At 44.2% G+C, this 21,330-nt stretch overlaps 2 protein-coding genes across 9 annotated transcripts; both read left to right on the top strand.

Annotated features, from left to right (window-relative positions):
- The first annotated feature begins 6 nt into the window (after positions 1–6).
- LOC129857171 (coiled-coil domain-containing protein 106-like) lies at positions 7–10,469 on the top strand. 5 transcript variants are annotated; one of them, XM_055925171.1, is made up of 9 exons: positions 7–86; positions 716–795; positions 919–1,017; positions 1,207–1,437; positions 2,271–2,327; positions 2,488–2,730; positions 4,756–4,926; positions 8,080–8,383; positions 9,229–10,469. In XM_055925171.1, the coding sequence occupies exons 2-9, from the start codon at positions 726–728 to the stop codon at positions 9,284–9,286; spliced, it is 1,233 nt and encodes a 410-aa protein (XP_055781146.1). In that variant the 5' UTR covers positions 7–86; positions 716–725; the 3' UTR covers positions 9,287–10,469. The 5 variants fall into 5 exon arrangements, with proteins under 5 accessions (XP_055781146.1, XP_055781144.1, XP_055781145.1 ...); XM_055925169.1 differs by having other exon boundaries at positions 38–464; XM_055925170.1 differs by having other exon boundaries at positions 39–152.
- Positions 10,470–10,767: 298 nt separating this feature from the next.
- On the top strand, positions 10,768–20,929 carry LOC129857170 (splicing factor U2AF 65 kDa subunit-like). 4 transcript variants are annotated; one of them, XM_055925164.1, is made up of 13 exons: positions 10,768–11,353; positions 11,750–11,812; positions 12,013–12,154; positions 12,791–12,829; positions 13,354–13,463; positions 13,550–13,701; positions 14,152–14,268; positions 17,142–17,280; positions 17,490–17,569; positions 17,922–18,062; positions 18,562–18,648; positions 18,930–19,181; positions 19,289–20,929. In XM_055925164.1, exons 1-13 carry the CDS (start codon positions 11,305–11,307, stop codon positions 19,421–19,423), a joined length of 1,506 nt encoding a protein of 501 aa, XP_055781139.1. In that variant the 5' UTR covers positions 10,768–11,304; the 3' UTR covers positions 19,424–20,929. The 4 variants fall into 4 exon arrangements, with proteins under 4 accessions (XP_055781139.1, XP_055781141.1, XP_055781140.1 ...); XM_055925166.1 differs by lacking the exon at positions 11,750–11,812; XM_055925165.1 differs by lacking the exon at positions 12,791–12,829.
- The last annotated feature ends 401 nt before the right edge of the window (positions 20,930–21,330 follow it).

Genomic DNA, 21,330 nt, shown 5'->3' with positions numbered 1-21,330 from the left:
AGACTCCCTTAGGTAACCGGAAATGACGGCAAAGGACGTAAACAAGACTTGTAAAATTAACGCTATATTGTTATTGTTCTAGCTAGGTACGAAAGTGGACAGAATGAACGGGATTTACATATGAAATACATTGTTATAACGACTGAATAACGGTTCATATATCATTGATTTGTGGAGAACACCACCAGAAAATAGTTTGTGCGTAAAAGAAGCTGCTAGCTTGCTACTAGTAAAATAGCTAGCTGCTGATTATCTACCTAGCCTGTGTAAGATTAGCAGAGTCCTTATGGCAATTTGATATGTAGCTAGCTAACGTGTGCATTTTTTATTATAACGCTACATCTTGCAAACTAGCATATGTCAGCAACGAACATCGTGTATAATGTGCTAATATAACTTGGTAGTACGCTCGCAAGTGTAACGTGAAACAAAGGGGAATAAGGATATCTGTGCGAAATAAGTAGGTAACTTATTCTGCATCTCTGCTGAGAATTGCAATACTGTAACTACTAGTAATTACATTTCTAGTGGCATAATTGCATCCACAAATGCTTAGTAGGCAAGCTGAAGGCAACACGTCGAAGTTATTACAAACTTGACTGCATACTGTTACATTTTCAACGAAACATCGTCAATGGGAGTTGTTATCCATCATTGGATGTTGCGTGCCAAATGTAATACATTAATAAACCTGTATTATTTCTGTACAATGAAGGGTGCACGAGATGCAGGAGGGAAATATTAATGACGCTTTGCCTACCTCCAAGAACCACACAGGCACCCACCCCATGCAGAGTAAGATTATGAAACCTTCTAAAATCTGCATCATTGATATATCTGTGTATTTACCTCTTCATGACAAAGTGATAACAGTTATTTAGCCATAATAATGCTTACTGTATATTTCTCCCTCTGTAGCTCCGAAGAACGAGGATGCCTATGAAATCTCCATTCCCTTTGAGGAGAACAACTTTGAGCAGCAAGGCTTCTTCAACCAGAATGAACAGAGTTTTGACGGTTCATATCAAAGCTTTCATTTCCTACTAGATCAGAACCCATAACATAGATGAATGTAGTTGAATGACCATCTGGAAGGACAGTCCAGTGAGTCCACTCACCTGGTTTCTCTGGTGTGAATCAGTTAGTGATTAAGATTAATCCTAATATTCATTCCCTGACCCTTAACTTCCTGTGTGTGTTTCTCAGAGTCGCCCCCTCCCTCGGGCGCCCCCCCACCAGGCAGCTCGTACCTTCTGATCACCAACCTGCGGACGCAGCTGCAGATCTCCCTGGAGAAGAACTCGTGGCTGCACAAACGCATCGAGGACCTGGAGGAGGAGAGGGACTTCCTGCGTTGCCAGCTGGACCGCTTCATCTTCTCTACCAAGACCCAGGGCCATCAGAACCAGGGCCCCAGCGAGAGCCAGTACAGCAATGGTGAGAGAGGGGCATGGAGAGGGTTTGGGAAGGAGGATGGACACTGGGGGGACACAACCATGATGGAGAAAGATGTATTGTGATTAGAGAAGTTCTACCATGCTAACCACACCACCCACGTTGTGTGCACGAGCGTTGCTAAATATATGTACACATGTTATTCAATAATTTCATCCCAACTGCTTGTGCACCTCAACCAGCGTCTGCGTAGCCAGGCGCTAAAATAGAACTTGGTTCTATTTTAGACGCTTGATGTGCTGCAAGACCCGCCTCTCCCATCTTCTCATTGGTTTTTAGGAGCATATACCCATGTGTGTGATTGAAAGATGGAGGTCCACACTCCAATCTATTTGGTAGTGGTAATGTACCTTAAATATGGTTGCCAACCACCATATAAAACTCCACAGAAGAAGAAGAATGAACAAGGAGAAACACTAACTAGGTTTCTCCTTTTTATCTGTGGATTAATTGTCGGAGTAGAGACCACACGATTTTGTATTACACAACATGGGTAAAAATTCTAAAAAGATCCATAAAAAAAGGACTATATGCATTTCAGGTAAAATAACAATCCAATGTTTATTTTCCAGGACAAATTAGTTAGCTAAATGTCCATGAAAGTTTTGTGTGTGTTTCGACCTGTCCACAAATTAATATAGTTGGTCCACAGTTGGTTTTGGTATTTTAACCTACGTGTCGTGAACAAGTCTGGTGGGGATAGACAAAATCAGCATGCAGACGTACGCGTGGAGCCGGTTTGGTCAGCATGTAAAAGAACATACTTTTTACAGGCATAGATTTATTCTCGGGAACCGTTGTTTTTCCTCCTGCAGGCTATGACTCTAGACGTTTTGAATGGAAGCCGAGGAGAGAGGGGGAGCGGCCAGCTGGTAAGGACTGCTTTATGACTTCACTAGTCCCTTGTTCATGATACATGTATCTAGATCCAGAGCATATTCTATATATTCTCATCACCTCTCACCACTACTGGCCTCAGTTCACTGATCACCCTCATTGATCTTCTCCTTTTCCGTCCGTTAACCCTTTCAGAGCAGAAGTCCGAGCCACAGCGTTTCACATCTCGTCAGATATTCCAGCGAAGACCCTCCCCCACTGCCATGGCCCCACCCAAAAACCACACTTCCAGCACGATAGCCAATCAGATGGCCGCGATGAGCTCCATGTTCAGCTCCGGGGCCTCCCAGACCCTCTTGCAGGGGCACAGCAGTGGCAGTAGCAGCTCTATTAGAGCCACCATGAGTGACATGAATGCACACGGGAGCATAGGGCCAGGTAATGGGATCCAGACTAGAGGTTGACATGGGAACAGGACTCTTGCACGTGCCAAAGGATTCTGGCAGGAATGGGAGAGGCCTCACGAGTAGTGCAGTGGTCTAAGGCCCTGCATCGCAGTGCAAGCTGTGCCACTAGAGATTCTGGGATCGAGTCCAGGCTCTGTCGCAGCCGGCCGCGACCGGGAGACCCATGGTTCGTCGCACAATTGGCCCAGCGTCGTCCGGGTTAGCGGAGGGTTTGGCCGGCAGGGATGTCCTTGTCCCATCGCGCACTAGTGACTCCTGTGGCGGGCCGGGCGCAGTACACGGGTGTACGGTGTTTCCTCCGACACATTGGTGCGGCTGGCTTCTGGGTTAACTGGGCATTGTGCCAAGAATCAGTGCGGCTTCGTTGGGTTGTGTTTCGGTGAATGCACAGCTCTCTGCCTTCGCCTCTCCCGAGTCCGTACGGGAGTTGCAGCGATGAGACAAGACTGTAACTACCAATTGCATACCACGAAATTGGGGAGAAAAAGGAGTAAAAAAAATAAAAAGGAATTAGTGGGAAGTTCTAGGGTTGAGTTAAGGACAGGACTGGACAGGATCGACAGTCCACAGGAACGGTCGCAGTACAGGAATAGTTATACAAATATTTTTTTGGGGGAGGGTTAGGCTCACTCTCACTCCTTGCTCCAGTTTTAGCCGGTCCCTACTTTACCTCAGATGCCAACGTACATCAGTGAATGATGAAGCCTTCAAGAGAGGAATTGCAATGTCTTGTTGCAGCCAAGGACCCATCACTAACATTAGAGACATTAAAAGGAATGAGCGATGTTTCAGCTAAATGTGATGGAGTTGTCTTTGACAACGAAGGAACCGAGTACACAGAACCAACCGGAGAACGGGACAAGCGACATGAAGCGGCATAGCTGCTTCACCAACAATATTACCGGCCAATTGTTTGCATATTTAACTAAACCCGTGCCATCTGAAGTAAAGAGTAGGATGGCCATAGGGTGGCAGATACAGCCTCCGGCCATTTAATCTGGTTGAGGGCCAAAATCGGATAATGGGGTTGTGTGTGAACTGCTGGCAACTGTCTCGTGAGCGCTGAGCAGCAGCCAAACAAACCAGTTGCTATGGCTACCATATATACAGTCATTGATGATGGCTACTCACAGCAGAGTGGGGGACAGAGATGAGCAGCTAATGAAGGAAGTTATTTCTCATTTCTGTGTGTAAAAATTGGGGATTTTCATCTGGATGGGTCAGGACCAGTGATGTACAGTACTTAAGTAAAAATACTCTAAAGTACTACTTAAGTATTTTTTGGGGGTATCTCTACTTCCCTGTACTATTTATATTTTTGACAACTTTTACTTTACTTACATTCCTAAAGAAAATAATGTACTTTTTATTCCATTCATTTTCCCCGACACTCAAAAGTACTCGTTACATTTTGAATGCTTAGCAGGACAGGAAATGGTCCAATTCACACACTTATCAAGAAAACATCCCTGCTCATCCCTACTGCCTCTGATATTGTGGACTCACTAAACACAAATGCTTCGTTTGTAAATTTTGTCTGAGTGTTAGAGTGTGCCCCTGGCTGTCCGTAAAATAAATTAAAAAACAAGACAATTGTGCCTGCTGGTTTGCTTAATATAAGGAATTTGAAATTATTCATACTTTTACTTTTGATACTTATACTTATGTATATTTGAGCAATTCCATTTACTTTTGATACTTAAGTATATTTAAAACCAAATACTTTTAGACTTTTACCCAAGTAGGATTTTACTGGGTGACTTTCACTTTTACTTGTCATTTTCTAAAAAGGTATCTTTAATTTACACAAGTATGACAATTGGGGACTTTTCCCACCACTAATCAGGATAGTACAGGGGGAAAAATGGACAGTACCAGATGGGACAGGAATAAATGTTCACTTCTGTGACAATCCCTAGTCCAAACTATGAGCACCTCTAGTCTAGCACCTCTAGTCTAAAGTTGTTTTTTATCACGGTCTTGTTTGTCTGTTTAGATTCCCTGTCCCACCTGGGGGAGGCCGAGGAGTTCCTGGAGCAGGATGGCTACATGAACGAGGAGGAAATGATTTCAGGAGAGGACGTGATGTCAGAGGGCATGAGCAGCGGTGGGCACCCAGGGATGAAGAGGAGGCGGGTCTTCCGAATCACCAGGGAGAGGCAGAGAGGTGAGGGACAATGGCAGCCATGTTACTCATTTCATGTTCCATAAAAATTCGGAGATTTCCATCCCCAACTACAACATTTTCCGTCAAGATAGAACTGCCAGGGGGAGGAGTTGCAATCTACTGCAGGGTTCTGTCATACTTTCCAGGTCTATGCTCAAACAGTACGAGCTTCTAATTAAACAAATTTATCTCTCCAGAAATAAGTATCTTACTGTTATAGACCCCACTCAGCTCCCAGCTGTGCCCTGGACACCATATGTGAATTGATTGCCCCATCTATCTTCAAAGTTTGTTCTGTTAGGTGACCTGAACTGGGATATGCTTAACACCCCGGCCGTCCTACAATCTAAGCTAGATGCCTTCCATCTCACACAAGGGACCCACCAGGTCCCTGAATCCGTAAACATGGGCACCCTCATAGATATTATCCTGACCAACTTGCCCTCCAAATACACCTCTGCTGTTTTCAATCAGGATCTCAGCGATCACTGCCTCATTGCCTGCATCAGTTATGGGTCCGCGGTCAAACGACCAGCCCTCATCACTGTCAAACGCTCCCTAGAACACTTCTGCGAACAGGCCTTTCTAATCGACCTGGCCCGGGAATCCTGGAAGAACATTGACCTCATCCCGTCAGTAGAGGATGCCTGGTTGTTCTTTAAAAGTAATTTCCTCACCATCTTAAATAAGCATGCCCCTTTCAAAAAATGTAGAACTAAGAACAGATATAGCCCTTGGTTCACTCCAGACCTGACTGCCCTCGACCAGCACAAAAACATCCTGTGGCGTACTGCACTAGCATGGATAGTCCCCGCGATATGCAACTTTTCAGGGAAGTCAGGAACCAATACACACAGTCAGTTAGGAAAGCCAAGGCTAGCCTTTTCAAACAGACTCCAAAAAGTTCTGGGACACTGTAAAGTCAATTGTGAATAAGAGCACCTCCTCCCAGCTGCCCACTGCACTGAGGCTAGGAAACACTGTCACCACCGATAAATCGACAATAATCGAGAATTTCAATAAGCATTTCTCTACGGCTGGCCATGCTTTCCTCCTGGCTACCCCAACCCCGGCCAACAGCTCCGCACCCCCCGCAGCTACTTGCCCAAGCCTCCCAGCTTCTCCTTCATCCAAATCCAGATAGCAGATGTTCTGAAGGGCTGCAAAACCTGGACCCGTACATATCAGCTGGGCTAGACAAGCTGGGCCCACTCTTTGTATAATTATCTGCCGCCATTGTTTCAACCCCTATTACTAGTCTGTTCAACCTCTCTTTCGTATCGTCCGAGATTCCTAAAGATTGGAAAGCTGCCCCGGTCATCCCCCTCTTCAAAGGGGATGACACTCTTGACCCAAACTGTTACAGACCTATATCCATCCTGCCCTGCCTTTCCAAAGTCTTCAAAAGCCAAGTTAACAAACAGATCACTGAACATTTCGAATCCCACCGTACCTTCTCCGCTGTGCAATCCGGTTTCCGAGCTGGTCACGGGTGCACCTCAGCCACGCTCAAGGTACTAAACGATATCATAACCGCCATCGATAAAAGACAGTACTGTGCAGCCATCTTCATCGACCTGGCCAAGGCTTTCGACTGTCAATCACCATATTCTTATCGGCAGACTCAACAGCCTTGGTTTCTCAAATGACTGCGTCACCTGGTTCACCAACTACTTCTCTGATAGAGTTCAGTGTGTCAAATTGGAGGGCCTGTTGTCCGGGCCTCTGTCAGTCTCTATGGAGGTACCACAGGGTTCAATTCTCGGGCCGACACTTTTCTCTGTATATATCAATGTTGTCGCTCTTGCTGCGGGTGATTCCTTGATCCACCTCTACGCAGACGACACCATTCTGTATACATCTGGCCCTTCTTTGGACACTTGTGTTAACAAGCCTCCAGACGAGCTTCAATGCCATACAACACTCCTTCCGTGGCCTCCAACTGCTCTTAAACGCTAGTAAAACTAAATGCATGCTCTTCAACCAATCGCTGCCCGCACCCACCCGCCCGACTAGCATCACTACTCTGGACGGTTCTGACTTAGAATATGTGGACAACTACAAATACCTAGGTGTCTGGCTAGACTGTAAACTCTCCTTCCAGACTCATATTAAGCATCTCCAATCCAAAATTAAATCTAGAATCGGCTTCCTATTTCGCATCAAAGCCTCCTTCACTCATGCTGCCAAACATACCCTCGTAAAACTGACTATCCTACCGATCCTCGACTTTGGGGATGTCATTTACAAAATAGCCTCCAACACTCTACTCAGCAAACTGGATGTAGTCTATCACAGTGCCATCCGTTTTGTAACCAAAGCCCCATATACCACCCACCACTGCGACCTGTGTGCTCTCGTTGGCAGGCCCTCGCTACATATTCGTCGCCAGACCCACTGGCTCCAGGTCATCTTTAAGTATTTTCTAGGTAAAGCGCCCCCTTATCTCAGCTCACTGGTCACCATAACAACACCCACCCGTAGTATGCGCTCCAGCAGGTATATCTCACTGGTCATCCCCAAAGCCAACAACTCCTTTGGCCGCTGTTCCTTCTAGTTCTCTGCTGCCAATGACTGGAACGATTTGCAAAAATCGCTGAAGTTGGAGACTTATATCTCCCTCACTAACTTTAAGCATCAGCTGTCTGAGCAGCTCACCGATCGCTGCAGCTGTACACAGCCCATCTGTAAATAGCCCATCCAACTACCTACCTCATCCCCATATTGTTTTTATTTACTTTATTTTGCTCTTTTGCACACTAGTATTTCAACTTGCACATCATCATCTGCACATCTATCACTCCAGTGTTAATTTGCTAAATTGTAATTACTTCGCTACTATGGCCTAGTTATTGCCTTACCTCCTTACTCCATTTGCACACACTGTATTCAGATTTTTCTATTGTTATTGACTGTACTTTTGTTTATCCCATGTGTAACTCTGTGTTGTTGTTTTTTTGTCGCACTGCTTTGATTTATCTTGGCCAGGTTGCAGTTGTAAATGAGAACTTGTTCTCAACTGGCCTACTAGGTTAAATAAAGGTGAAATAAAAAAACAATAAATAAAAAAAATGCTTTGGAAATGCTTCTTTCTTTCCTTCCTTGAAGTAGGCCTAATCAATCCCCACCTCCCTCCATCTCCTCCCCCTCTAGTCAAAGACGCTGCAGGGGTTCTGTTTCGCTACAAGAAGATCCTGCTGACCTACCAGCGGCTGAAGAACATGTCTAAGGCCTTCCAGATCCACGGCGTAGACCGCAACACAGTGGCCTCCACCACGCCCATCGCTGAGATGCTGCTGGTGGCCCCGGAGAAGGTGGCGGAGGTGGGCGAGTTTGACCCTTCCAAGGAGAAGCTGCTGGATTACGCACGGCGCTGCTACGTCGCCCTGGACGAGGAGACGCTCAGCAGGGTGCAGGCACTGAAGAAGAACAACCTGCTACTACCCATCTCCTACAGGTTCAGACACTGATGGGGGGAGGGACGCTGGGGCCTAGGGGATGAGGGGAATCTGGGGTCCAAGGGGATGGGGGGGTGCTCTGGGGGGAGGAGGGCTTAATTTTGTCATGGAGAAGAGCAGGGTGGGAATTTTGGAGAAGGTCGTCACTCAACCATCTCCCTAAGATTCAGACATTTATGGAAAGTTAAGATTTGTGTATGGGAGCGCTGGATATGTAGGGGAGGTTGTTGCCCATCCCGTACAGAGTTTGTTTTCTATTCTTAACTATTTGTTCAGAATCCTTTTGAAGCAGAGGTCACAAACTATAGCATTCCTTATTTCTGACCAGAGTACTATTGAACTTTGTAGTACTGTATTTCAGTGCAATTTTGACACGTAGGGACCCATTTTGCCAATGCCAAAAAAGTGGTGCTATTGTCTGAAGAGGCCGTGCTTCTCCCAATTACTTACAGTAGCAGCATGAAGGTACAGTGATCAAATCATAGATTTGTAGCATTCCAAACTGGCTCTTTATTTTCATCATACTTGAAATAAGTGCCATGCTGACTATTTGAGGTAATACGGTCTTTTTTGACGATCATCTATTTTGAGCTGTCAGCATTTCACCTTTTAGTGTCTTCATGTAAAAGTGGTGTCATTTTCTGCACACTCACAAAAGCAATGCCAATACTATAAATACATCTTTATTTACAGATAAATGTTTGTTGTTTGGATAACATTCCCTCGTCTTTTTCCTAGCACTTCAAAAACAAGTGTATTATTTGTGCACTTAAATGATGACCTTATTTAGATATTTAAAAAAGCCCACACCTAGTGATTTTGGATCTGTCTCTCATTTCTCCAGGTTGAAAGGAGGAGAGGATTCTCTTAAAGAAAAGGAAACTCACGCGACCACAAACTGAACAAAGCAAAGAGTAGTTGCACACTATTGCTCAGATTCAATCCTTTAGTAGAATCATTCCAGTGTTCTGTCAGAAAGCTTCCAGGTTCTGAAACAAAGGAAGTTAGCTAGCTGACTGACCACTGGTGTTGTGTCTGCAACCGTGAACAACAGAATAAGCAGATACTCTTTGCTTTGGAAGGAGGATGGGGACAGTTTTGGGGACAGTTCTACTGTGAGGTTAAGCTGTTGTACCACAAATACATCACTTTTTTTGTTGCACCAGAATATATTCTGTCACTGTAAAGTGCCACTAGCATACAGTTGTGAGATGTGTAATTGGACTGAAATGTGGTGTAGTGTAACATCACGTACCCTTTGTACTGTGCTACGAAGATTCATTTTTACTATAATAGTAGTATGATTTACTGTGCTATTTCACCATCAGTTGAGATTTGTGCTTTCTTTTATCAGTTCTCTACTGCAATACTTTGTTTGCTTGAGAATAATTTATTGCAATTAGATTGCATACTATAACGCTTCTCTTTCTTTGTGTTCCAATAAGCTCAGTGATTTCCACAAAAGGGACAAAATACAAATGTTGATTTTTATTTGAACATGTCTGTAAATCAAAATCAATCACCAGTTCCCCATTACAATTGCATGTGAAAGTAACTCTTGTTGGTCAGTTGTTTAGACAGAGCTGTTGTTGAACTTAATAATGATGTTAAAAAAACAATAGCAGTAGTATTGGCGATGGTGTAATATAGTGGTATAGTGTGTGTTTATTATACTGGTACAAGGAATTGCTGAGACCCCAGGTTGTCTGAGCGTGTGAAAGGGTACCTCTCACTTTAAACTTCATGTCTTACTTATTCACAACACAAACTCACCCACTGACAGGTATCAGTGTGTACAACTGCTGAAATCATGTTATGTTACAACACCTTTTATACGGGTCAGAGATGTCATTTTGACTTTAATAAGGAACCAATAATTTACTGAACGGTGCAGTACAACCTGTATCATTTAAGATACCGGTCTCTGTTTGTGCAGCATTTCAAAAATGTTTAATATTGTATTTCTCTTCAAGAATCACAAGGAGTAACCTATATTCAAAAACTGAAAATGTTTGGTTGATTATACAAATTGTATGGACTGTAAAACAGAAATGCCATTAAAGCATTTGATTTCTTAAAAAATCATGATTTGACGTGTGTTTCTCTATGAGTGTGTAGATAGGGAGATGCTATTAAAAACAAATGCTGCTCCCCTGGGTCAAACTCCTTTCTGTTGTAATCACAGATCTGAGAGGTTGTTTCTGAAATCAATTCAGGGATATCTAGCTTTCATGTATGCAATGCATACTATAATGTCCAATGTTAGAAAATACCATGCATTTTGTAAGAACTTCTTGTTTGGTGCTAGGGCAAAGAGAACATACTGTATGTACATGTTTTGTTGGTTGAATTACAAGCCCAAAGGGGGCGCTAAAAGTAAAATGTGTAGATCAACTTCCGGTGTCACGGGGTGCCTGGGAGACGAAAAGCAAAAAGCGGGCATACCGAACATATCCCGTATTTTCTCCTTGTATACATTTAATTGAAAAACATATATTGGGACGACGCCAAACACCGTTGCAACATCAACAGGACGAACGGCATAACATTGGATGTGCAATTGTACCAGCATATCCTTATTCACTCGACTTGCTAGTTAGCATTAGCTCGCTACCACGACTGCTTCGAGAACAGGCCCCAGCCTGGACTTTGCTTTATCCAACTAGCTAGCACAAGATAACAGGTTTTCTTTATCAATGTTATTTTCAGTTATTAGTGTAAACTAGAACCACATCTTTAACTCACCTGGAGTTGTTTACTTTGATATTTCTAAACCGTTGCATTAGTGGTGTGTAGTTAGCTAGCATTTTACTAAGTGTGTTGTGCACTTTTTTTCGCAAACTAGCGACCGCTCAGCATTCCCGTCCATTTTACAGTCACAACTAACTAACTAGCTAGGGCTAGCAAATAAGAAACGGCAATGTCGGATTTCGACGAATTTGAGAGACAACTGTCTGAAAACAAACAAGGTAAGCTAGCTAGTTAATCACTTATATTTTATAACCAGGTTATAAGCTAGCTAGTTAGCAATCGCATATCATCACAACACAAGAGCGCGGGCTGGCTAACTAGCTAGTAGTAACGTTAGCTGCTAGAGCCCACACTGTCGCAGCTGTCGTCCCAGGCACATTCGTGTGGCTATAACTAGCTAACCCATTGTTTAAAAGTAACGATATTTTTGTCACTAATCGGCCCTGTTTTGAGCCAGCTGACGTTTTCCAGCTCTGAATGTGTTGAATCCATGAAAAGTTAACATCTCTTGGCCATACAGTAGCTATATCCTATGAAAGTAAACACGTAACGGTGTCAATCCTCTTGCCCCCTGTACCATCTTCTCTCCTCCCCATCTCTATGGTCCTCTGTAGCTCAGTTGGTAGAGCATGGCGCTTGCAACGCCAGGATAGGTCGCTCGATTCCCGGGAACACCCGTACGTAAAATGTATGCACGCATGACTGTAAGTCGCTTTGGATAAAAGCGTCTGTTTTAATGGCATAGCTATATTATTTTAACTCAACCGTTTTCTCTCCTCCCCCTCTGTTTTATTTCCTCCCTTTCTGTTTTCTTTCCTCCCACCCTCCCTCTTCCTATTGTTTCACCGTTCCTTCCCTTTGATTTCCCTTCCTCCAGCGGAGAAGGACAAGGAGAACCGCCACCACCGTCGCTCCCCCTCTCGCAGCCGCAGCAGAGAGAGAAAGAGGAGGAGCAGAGACAAGGACAGACGCAGCAGGGATCGCCGTGGAGACAGCAAGGAGCGCAGACCGAGACGCAGGTAACTACAGCATTGTCTTACTGCACGCTCTCAGGTGTGTAAGAGACCTAGTTACGTGCAGGTACTACGTACTGGTTAGAGTAGGGCTATCTGCACACCTGATGAGTGAACAGTATCAGGACTCTTGGAAAATAAGCAACCCAGGCAACACTGACTGTACCTCGTAAAAAGTTTAAATCTGAAATAGAAAGCTCTCAAGCATATTGATACACAGCATTATTCCTCTGTATGAGGTAGCCTACCTATTGTCCTGACAGTGAAATGCAACTTTGTGGAGGAAGACCCACATCTAACAGTGTTCACACACATTGAACATTTGATGCATTTGTTTTAGTGGAAAGAGCCATAACGTACACTTACTAGACCTCAGTGTTCTGTAGAAGTGTAGGTGCCTGATTCCAAATCGGTCCCTATCCTTAGGCCCTACTAGTAGATCTGAAAGGAGTGGATGTGGTGAGCGCTCCAGCAGAAGACCATATTGCTTATACCTATCCAAACCTTTAGGATCTATGTTCATACAAACAGTGGCTTGGGGCTAATTTCGAATTGCACTCTAGTTCCACTTCCTGCAGTGGAACTACCTGTGACCAGGGTTGGAGTGAAATGAAATGTGAACTCCTTCCAATGTCATTTCAGCTCACCATCCCAACAACAACCCCAAGAGATTGCTGTAAGGTAATACAGCAAACTAACACAGAGCTTGTTTCTGCATTATTACAATATCACTCCAGTCACTCTAGCAAGTGATCTTTCCTCTGATTGTGTACTATCCACTCATGTTTACAACAGTGTATTATATCCTGTGTATACCATTGTGTGGGAAGGTTTTGGTAAGGGGTTTCTATGGAGAGAGAGAAATGACACTGTAGGGTCAACTCTGTAATAATGGGTTACATTTGTAGGGCTCTGTGACATCATCCACTGTAAATGTCATGTAAAAGTAGTATGTCATTTGAAATCACTTATATTTGTAAAAGGTACATAAATTTAAAACATGGATTCAGAAGTGTAAACCTGGTGTTTGTCATAGATGGGTTAAAGAGAAGCTGTAGGTTTCTCTAAAGGTCTGTATAAGGCTTGACTCAGAGGACATCACAAGTAATGACTTCTATTTGTCTTTTTGCTTCACCTGTTTCTCCCTGCACTCCTTTGTTGGTCTTTCTGTCCTCACTCCTCCTGTCCTATTTTCTCTCCATCAGTCGTTCCCCGCACCGTGAAACGAAGAAGAAGAACAAAGTGAAGAAGTACTGGGACGTCCCTCCTCCTGGCTTTGAACACATCAGTGTGATGCAGTACAAAGCCATGCAGGGTAAGAGAGGAGGCCTCACTTCATCCTCCTCTTGTTCTGGAAGCTGTATGGATGTTGTGTTTTTAAACATGTGACTTCTCCTCAAGCTGCGGGTCAGATCCCAGCCACGGCCCTGCTGCCCACCATGACCCCAGACGGCCTGGCCGTGACCCCCACTCCTGTCCCTGTGGTGGGAAGCCAGATGACCAGACAGGCCCGTCGGCTCTACGTGGGGAACATCCCCTTCGGCATCACAGAGGTCAGTTAGCTTCTGGATGGATGTAGGGACAGAGATCAGAGGGAGGTAGTAGGTAAAAGTTGATACAGCTTAACAGGGTTCTACAGTGCTGCCATTTTACTTGTGTATGTGCCTGAATATGTAGCTGTGTGACCTGGAATTATTTGGGAGGACCAGTGTGCCTAGAAAAATTAAGGATTCTAGCTTTTATTTCCTCATGTTTCATTGTGCTTTTAAATTTCTTTGTTTGCGCCTACATTTTTCATGTGATCCCTGTAAAAAAAAAAGTTGACCGTAGTGCCTTGACAGTTTAAAGATAGGGTAGGATGATTCTGTCAGGTGAAGGCTAGGGGCCGGGCCATCTGATTCTGTCAGGTTAAGGCTATCAGAGAGTGCATAATAAATACTGTTGTTGTTGGAGTGATTCTTTTCCAGAGTATTGCCTCAATGTCTCTCCCTCTCCCTGTGTAGGAGTCCATGATGGATTTCTTCAACGCTCAGATGCGTCTGGGTGGTCTCACTCAGGCTCCAGGGAACCCCGTCCTCGCTGTTCAGATCAATCAGGACAAGAACTTTGCCTTCCTCGAGGTGGGTCTCAACACCCACTTGACAATACTCAATACTGGAGAAGAAATGTGACCTTCCTCAATAGTCAAACGGACCACTTTTCAAATCAAACTTTATTTGTCACATGCGGCGAATACAACAAGTGTGGACTTTACCGTGAAATGCTTACTTACAAGCCCTTAACCAACAGTGCAGTTCAAGAAGAAGATGTTTACCAAGTAGGCTAAAATAAAAGTTATAATATAAAGTAACACAATAAGAATAACTAGGCTATATACAGGGGGTACAGAGTCAGTGTGCAGGGGTACAGGTTAGTTGAGGTAATCTGTACATGTAGGTGGGGGCGAAGTGACTGTGCATAGGTAACAAACACAGTGAGTAGCATCAGTGTACAAGGGGGGGGTCAATGGAAATAGTCTGGTGGTGATTTTATTAATTGTTCAGCAGTCTAATGGCTTGGGGGGTAGAAGCTGTTGAGGAGCCTTTTGGTCCTAGACTTGGCACTCCGGTACCGCTTGCCGTGCAGTAGCAGAGAAAACAGTCTATAACTTGGGTGACTGGAGTCTCTGACAATTGTATGGGCTTTCCTCTGACACCGCCTATTATATAGGTCCTGGGTGGCAGGAACCTTGGTCCCAGCGATGTACTGGGCCCTTTGCACTACTCTCTGTAGCGCCTTACAGTCAGATGCCGAGTAGTTGCCATACCAGGCTGTGATGCAACCAGTCAGGATTAGAGGTCGACCGATTAATCGGAATGGCCGATTTAATTAGGGCCGATTTTCAAGTTTTCATAACAATCGGAAATCGGTCATTTTGGACACCAATTTAGCCTATTTTAAAAAAAGATTTTTACACCTTTATTTAACTAGGCAAGTCAGTTAAGAACACATTCTTGTTTTCAATGATGGCCTAGAGATCCTGTTGAGCTTGACTCTAGTCTGGCACTGTGAAGAGACATGAGAGGTGTAGAATAAGTGGGAGGCCTCGGCCGCCGGTGAAATACCACTACGAACGGCGGGTTAACTGCCTTGTTCGGGGGCAGAATGACAGATTTTTACCTTGTCAGCTCAGGGATTCAATCTAGCAACCTTACAGTTAACTAGTCCAACGCTCTAACCACCTGCCTCACGAGGAGCCCGCCTGTTACGCGAATGCAGTAAGAAGCCACGGTAAGTTGCTAGCTAGCATTAAACTTATCTTATAAAAAACAATCAATCAATCATAATCACTAGTTAACTACACATGGTTGATGATATTACTAGTTTATCTAGCATGTCCTGCGTTGCATATAATCGATGCAGTGCACATTCACGAAAAAGGACTGTCGTTGCTCCAACGTGTACCTAACCATAAACATCAATGCCTTTCTTAAAATCAATACACAGAAGTATATATTTTTAAACCTGCATATTTAGTTAAAACAAATCCAGGTTAGTAGGCAATATTAACCAGGTGAAATTGTGTCACTTCTCTTGCGTTCATTGCACGCAGAGTCAGGGTATATGCAACAGTTTGGGCCGCCTGGCTCGTTGCGAACTAATTTGCCAGAATTTTACGTAATTATTACATAACATTGAAGGTTGTGCAATGTAACAGGAATATTTAGACTTATGGATGCCACCCGTTAGATAAAATACGTAACGGTTCCGTATTTCACTGAAAGAATAAATGTCTTGTTTTCGAGATAATAGTTTCCGGATTCGACCATATTAATGACCTACGGCTCATATTTCTGTGTGTTATTATGTTATAATTAAGTCTGACTTGATAGAGCACTCTGACTGAGCGATGGTAGGCACCAGCAGGCTCATAAGCATTCATTCAAACAGCACTTTTGTGCGTTTTGCCAGCAGCTCTTCGCAATGCTTCAAGCATTGCGCCGTTTATGACTTCAAGCACATCAACTCCCGAGATTAGGCTGGTGTAACCGATGTGAAATGGCTAGCTAGTTAGCGGGGTGCGCGCTAATAGCGTTTCAAACGTCACTCGCTCTGAGTCTTGGAGTAGTTGTTCCCCTTGCTCTGCATGGGTAACGCTGCTTCGAGGGTGGCTGTTGTCGATGTGTTCCTGGTTCGAGCCCAGGTAGCGGCGTGGAGAGGGATGGAAGCTATACTGTTACACTGGCAATACTAAAGTGCCTATAAGAACATCCAATAGTCAAAGGTATATGAAATACAAATCGTATAGAGAGAAATAGTCCTATAATTCCTATAATAACTACAACCTAAAACTTCTTACCAGGGAATATTAAAGACTCATGTTAAAAGGAACCACCAGCTTTCATTTGTTCTGAGCAAGGAACTTAAACGTTAGCTTACTTACATGGCACATATTGCACTTTTACTTTCTTCTCCAACAGTTTATTTTTGCATTATTTAAACCAAATTGAACATGTTTCATTATTTATTTGAGGCTAAATTGATTTTTATTGATATATTAAGTTAAAATAAGTGTTCATTCAGTATGGTTGTAATTGTCATTATTACAAATAAATAAATAAAAATCGGCCGATTGATCGGTATTGACTTTTTTGGTCCTCCAATAATCGTTATCGGCGTTGAAAAATCATAACCGGTCAGGATGCTCTTCATGGTGCAGCTGTAAAACCTTTAGAGAATCTGGGGGGCCATGCCAAATCTTTTCAGTCTCCTGGGGGGGGGGGAAGGTTTTGTCGTGCCCTCTTCACGACTGTCTTGGTATGTTTGGACCATGATAGTTCGTTGGTGATGTGGACTCCAAGGAACTTGAAACTCTCGACCCGCTCCACTACAGCCCTGTCGATGTGAATGCGGGTGTGTTCGGCCCTTTTATCTGAGCTTTATATAATCATCTGACAGGTGAAAGTTAACCCTCTACCTTTCTCAAACCTGGTCTGTGTTTGTTGTCCCTTAGTTCCGCTCAGTGGATGAGACAACCCAGGCCATGGCGTTCGACGGCATCATCTTCCAGGGACAGAGTCTGAAGATCCGCCGTCCCCATGACTACCAGCCTCTGCCCGGCATGAGCGAGAACCCCAGCGTCTACGTGCCTGGTCTGTCCGCCTGTCTGTCTCTGTCTGTTGGTTAACTGTCCAAATGTCTCTGGCTGCTTCACTCTCTATTTAGTCCATCTTTAAACACTTCTTAGTCTGGCCTACTTGAACTATTTACCCGTCTCTATAGGATCAGACTGGATGTAGGCTGTTTATATCAACTTTTGGTTGACTTTAAATAACTTGTCTCTCCTTCTCTGTCTGTGTAGGCGTGGTGTCCACAGTGGTGCCTGACTCGGCCCACAAGCTGTTCATCGGGGGCCTGCCCAACTACCTGAATGATGACCAGGTCAGTGTCCTAACCTTAACCAGCTTAGTCTTCTAACCAGGTCACCTGGAGCCACCTACTGGGCCATACTGGGGTGTGCTGGCTGGCTGCTCACCTCCCGTGACGTCCCAGTCTGGCCCAGTGAAAACCTCCTGTTTCCTCACATGCCTAGTCAATGCTGGACGCGGTTAGCAGTGTACTGGAGTAACACTGTTGACGGAAGCCAGATAGCTTGAAAGAGCTCCTATAGTCTGAGATGTTAAGTGTTCAACAACATCTCCTCGTCTGACTGTTCTCCCCTTTCCCCTATCCCTCCCATCTTTTCCCCTCTGATCTCTATGGTAATCTCACCCCTTCCCTCTCTGTTCTCCAGGTGAAGGAGCTCCTGACATCGTTTGGGCCTCTCAAGGCCTTTAACTTGGTCAAGGATAGTGCCACAGGTTTGTCTAAGGGTTATGCGTTCTGTGAGTATGTAGACGTCAACCTGAACGACCAGATCACCATGGAGAATCAGGTAGCTAACCAACCCCTGCATTTTTACTTCTTCACACACCATGTCATGGTTTTGGATTTGATCCAGTTTTTTTTTTTCTCACATTTTTGCAGTGTCTCTTCACATTTTTAATTACTTGCATATCAATAAAAATGTAAATGAATGTTAAAGGTGAACTATATTGCTCTTGAGATATTATTAATAAAATGTTTGTGTTTCATATATAATACTTTAGCCCCCACAGCAAGAGACATAACTCTTGACAAAATCATTTCATATGGTTACACTCCCAATATTTCAGGGTAATCTGTTATGATTGAACTGAATTGCAGTAAAAATTTAATAAAACCTTTTAAAATGACCATCTGTAGAAAGGTAAAAATCCTAAATTCAGCTTTTGATTGGGTTCTTGAAAGGGGGAATTTCAATATATAGTGTTGAAGTGCATAGACCCTGGGGGGTTGTCCCTGCTGATAATTGACAGCTGTATTAACCACTTGGAGATGCCCTGTCCCCACAGGCCATAGCAGGACTCAACGGCATGCAGCTGGGAGATAAAAAGCTCCTGGTGCAGAGAGCCAGCGTGGGATCCAAGAATGCCACTCTGGTAAGACGGAGATCTGGGCAGGCTGGGAATAGTGTGCTACAGTGGAGAGGGAAGTAGAAGGTAGAGGGGAAACGCTTGGTCCAGGGAACCTTCAGGACATCTGAGAAAGATACACTTGTGCAGAGGGGGCAGAGGATCTTAGGTAGAGCAGAGAGACGAGGGGGAGCATATGTTATGCCCTTGGGGCGGCCTGTGCTGTGTCTGTTCTACTTTTCCAATCCCTCACAGCATGTTCTGTATCCACCGAAACTCCTTCGCCAACCCTCCTCTCTCCCCTCCAGACAAGTATAAACCAGACCCCGGTGACGCTGCAGGTGCCGGGCCTGATGAACAGCTCAATGACCCAGATGGCCGGCCTGCCCACCGAGGTGCTGTGTCTGATGAATATGGTGGCTGTGGAGGAGCTGGTGGATGAAGAGGAATACGAGGAGATCGTGGAGGATGTGAGGGACGAGTGCAGCAAGTATGGCCAGGTCAAGAGCATCGAGATCCCCAGACCTGTGGATGGGCTGGAGGTCCCTGGCACTGGCAAGGTGAGAGAGAGAGAGGTTTCTGTCTTCAGCTTTATGACTATGCCTTTTTAAATGATCTCCATTGAACCTCCTTACATTTCCTCTCTCTGTCCCTCTCTGTCCTATAGATCTTTGTGGAGTTCATGTCAGTGTTTGACTCCCAGAAGGCCATGCAGGGTCTGACGGGCAGGAAGTTTGCTAACCGGGTGGTGGTGACCAAATACTGCGACCCTGATGCCTACCACCGCCGAGACTTCTGGTAGAGGATGACGACAGACGAGGATAGTGAGGGGGATGGATTGCCATATTTCAAATCGACCCCTAACCCCACACCACCTAGGCACTTGTTTTGACCTGAAAAGGTGTGAGCGACGTAATGTTTCAGCTAGTCCATCAGAAGGGCAGGTGGAGTTCAGAGAAGTACCCAGGGGTAGGGGCTGGGGATCCATTTGGTATTGGGCAAAAGAGAAGGGAGAGATGAAGGGTTTGTATTCTGATGAAAACCAAGAGGGTCATGGGAGGGAGGGGTGGGGGGGTTCAAATATTTTTGTGAATTGTGTGTAGTAACAGGTCAGGGGTAAATGATTTTTATACTTTGAGAAAGAGATGGGTCATTCTGGCGAGGGGGGGGGGTCTTGCCTCACCTTATGGTTTGTATTTAAATGGAGGGAGCCTGTTTTAAGTACTTTAGGAAGGTGTGGAGAGGGGGAAGTAGACTGGGCTATTCTATAAGAGTGGTGGATAGATGGATGGACAGAGGAGTATTCATCTTTTCATATGGGGAGGTGGTGACATTTTTTTATTTGACCCACCAATGTAGATAACATAATCAGATTCTTGATGAGAAAAGGGGGAAGGAAAGCTATTGACAGGATCAGATGGAAAGCTATTGACAGGAATGGCCTTGTTTTGTGATTTTCCTTTCTTCTCAGATTTGGACCTTTACATTTCCCTGTTTCTTTTCTTCCATGTACATCAGACTAAGCCCCTCTCCCTGTGTGTGTAGTGAGAGGGGGAGAAGCTGTAACTATACATAACCAACTCCAATGTCATATTGGACTAATTTATCTGAATGTCAGCTTTTGTGGTTCCAATACTGTATATTTACACTGTCACACCTTGCATTGTCACCAGGGCCAGAGTTTGAGTACCATACATTTGTATTACTGCCTGTGTTTTCTTTGAAGGTTTTGTTTCTTTTTTGGATTGAAACCTTTCATCTAGTGTGAATTTATCCATTGCCATTTTTAGCAGGCAAAACAATTCTATCCCTACACCCTTACCCATAAGAGAGACTGGGAGAGGGGAAAGGCAGGCTTTTGAAGTTTTGAATTGTTATTTTTGAATTGTGAGTGGTAAATATTGGATTGGTGTTGAGTAGGGCTCGATCTGGTTCTGATTAAAAGCCTTAATGTTATTTTTCATGTCTCATTCGAGAGTAAAATATGTGGAGTACTCATTCATGTCTGTGCTTAGCAAGTTTGTCAATACATGGAGTCATTTCATGGCTTTGGTCTTTTCAGGTAACAATGATTTGAGATTGTAGTCAGTATTCAAGTTGTATTGCTTTGTCTGGAATGAGTTTCTTTTGTTTTGCATCCTGTTTCAAACCTACCTATAGAATATTAGACAGCTCATACAGAAATCTCTCTTTGGCCCAGGTAGTGTTTGTGTAACTTCTCACCTCAGCAGACAAAATAAAGGTATAAAGACTAATACCAATGTTTCCTGTTCTACTGCCCACAAATAAAATGCACTATTTACTTTGACCAAGTTATCAGGCTTTTAGTAACCATAAAAGTCAGGTAGTATTGTGTGATTGTATACCTCTTCTGTTAAGTAATGGGTTTGTTGTCACAAAGGGTGAGATGGTTTTTTTAACTGAAGGGGAGTGCAGTCTTTTGGACAGGTTCTCAAGTGTTCTATTGGAATGTTCAACAACATGTTAATAGGCATCAAAAGGTTGTCCCCTCAACTGTATATATGGTCTCACTTCCTCATCTCCCTCAACCTTTGTCATTACGACTTCAAGGACCACTGGTTACACTATGGGGTTGAGCGAGTTCCCATGATGCTTTGTGTTCAGACCTAGAGTTGGGCAGTACCAATGACATGTGACTTCCTCCCTTTCTAAAATGTGCTTTTTAAATGTTACCATGTCGTTTTAATT

Source organism: Salvelinus fontinalis, chromosome 6 (genome assembly GCF_029448725.1).
Source record: "Salvelinus fontinalis isolate EN_2023a chromosome 6, ASM2944872v1, whole genome shotgun sequence".
Lineage (NCBI taxonomy): Eukaryota > Metazoa > Chordata > Actinopteri > Salmoniformes > Salmonidae > Salvelinus > Salvelinus fontinalis.
The sequence above is the reverse complement of the archived record's forward strand: the minus strand, read 5'-3'. Positions and strand labels throughout refer to the sequence as shown.